We start from the raw sequence: 1,885 nt of genomic DNA, 5'->3' as shown, positions 1-1,885 counted from the left end.
GAAAGGAGAGTCAAGACAAGTTTTATAGAGAAGATAAAATTTCTGAAAGTAGGCAATTGGAAATGAATCTTTTGCTTCCATTGAATCTGACTTTCTTTTTTTTTTTTTTTTCGTGATACAGGCTTCTGCCTATGAATCAAGACAATGGATGTGGCCAATAAGTCTACCATGTCTGAATTTGTTTTGCTGGGGCTCTCTAATTCCTGGGAACTACAGATGTTTTTCTTTATGGTGTTTTCATTGCTTTACGTGGCAACAATGGTGGGTAACAGCCTCATAGTCATCACAGTTATAGTGGACCCTCACCTACACTCCCCTATGTATTTCCTGCTTACCAATCTTTCAATCATTGATATGTCTCTTGCTTCTTTTGCCACCCCAAAGATGATTACAGATTACCTAACAGGTCACGAAACCATCTCTTTTGATGGCTGCCTTACCCAGATATTCTTTCTCCACCTTTTCACTGGAACTGAGATCATCTTACTCATGGCCATGTCCTTTGATAGGTATATTGCGATATGCAAGCCCCTGCGCTATGCTTCAGTCATTAGTCCCCAGGTGTGTGTTGCTCTCGTGGTGGCTTCCTGGATTGTGGGAATCATGCATTCAATGAGTCAGGTCATATTTGCCCTCACATTACCATTCTGTGGTCCCAATAAGGTAGACAGCTTTTTCTGTGACCTTCCTGTGGTGTTCCAGTTGGCTTGTGTGGATACTTATGTTCTGAGCCTCTTTATGATCTCAACAAGTGGCATAATTGCGTTGTCCTGCTTTATTGTTTTATTGAATTCATATGTTATTGTCCTGGTTACTGTGAAGCATCATTCTTCCAGAGGATCATCTAAGGCCCTTTCTACTTGTACAGCTCATTTCATTGTTGTCTTCTTGTTCTTTGGGCCATGCATCTTCATCTACATGTGGCCACTAAGCAGCTTTCTCACAGACAAGATTCTGTCTGTGTTTTATACCATCTTTACTCCCATTCTGAACCCAGTAATCTATACTTTGAGGAATCAAGAAGTAAAGATAGCCATGAGGAAACTGAAAAATAGGTTTCTAAATTTTAATAAGGCAATGCCTTCATAGTTTTTGTGACACAGAACATTAGTCACAATGCTGTGTTAGGCTCTTCTTTCTAGAGGGTTCTTATCAAATTGTAATTGCCAAGAATTGTGAGGCTCAAGTTCAGTGCATTTTGAAACTATTCTCATGGAATGTGGAAATTGTGGTTCAAAAATATAACATTTGGAAAATATTATTTCAGAAAAGATCAAGTTAATTTGAAAAACAATGCTTATTCCTAGAAACCAAATGAGACTATTTTATTTCAGAATGTTAATGACGTCCATAAAATTGCTGTAAGTGTAGCAATCTTTACCAACCACTTTTAGTTCATCATCAAAGCAATACAGTCATGATATTTCTTTCTGATAATGCAGAATGAGTAGAGAGGCTGGAGAATTCTGAAAATCAGAAAATATGAAATGAGTTGCAGATCAGTACACTTTGTTTTGTACAGACATAATGGTTGCTTAATTCCTAAGAAGTTAAAACCGGAATTAAGTTAAGAGACACAGCTTCTAACAGTAGAATTATGGGGAGTCCATGCTTTCATTTTAAAGTGTTATATTGCTTTCCATTTTGGTTATTTTTTTCTTGAAATATTTGGCTGTAAAAATAATGAATCTGCATTTAGTAATACATTGTCAATGTAATAAGTATGTTTTGTACACAAATAGGTTTTGTTACTGTTATAAATAAATCTGGTAAGGTCAATATTAGCTTTTATGTATACAAAGTATTACTACCACCTGCTGTACTTACTGGGATGCAAGTATTGAAAGGAAAAATCATTCTGTATACCCATACTTTGCAAATCATC

The 1,885-nt window shown here is 36.3% G+C and overlaps 1 protein-coding gene across 1 annotated transcript; it reads left to right on the top strand.

The window, feature by feature from the left end:
• Positions 1-144: 144 nt before the first annotated feature.
• On the top strand, positions 145-1,089 carry LOC100588710 (olfactory receptor 4K2). Its single transcript, XM_003282019.3, has one exon. The coding sequence runs from the start codon at positions 145-147 to the stop codon at positions 1,087-1,089; it is 945 nt and encodes a 314-aa protein (XP_003282067.3).
• Positions 1,090-1,885: the final 796 nt, after the last annotated feature.

This window comes from Nomascus leucogenys, unplaced genomic scaffold (genome assembly GCF_006542625.1).
Source record: "Nomascus leucogenys isolate Asia unplaced genomic scaffold, Asia_NLE_v1 001645F_29171_qpd_obj, whole genome shotgun sequence".
In the NCBI taxonomy this organism is placed as follows: domain Eukaryota; kingdom Metazoa; phylum Chordata; class Mammalia; order Primates; family Hylobatidae; genus Nomascus; species Nomascus leucogenys.
Note: the sequence above shows the minus strand (reverse complement) of the source record. Positions and strands in the feature narration are given on the sequence as shown.

Coding starts and splice junctions, on each gene's coding strand:
- LOC100588710 (XM_003282019.3), top strand. CDS start 145: ATGGATGTGGCCAATAAGTCTACCATGTCTGAATTTGTTTTGCTGGGG.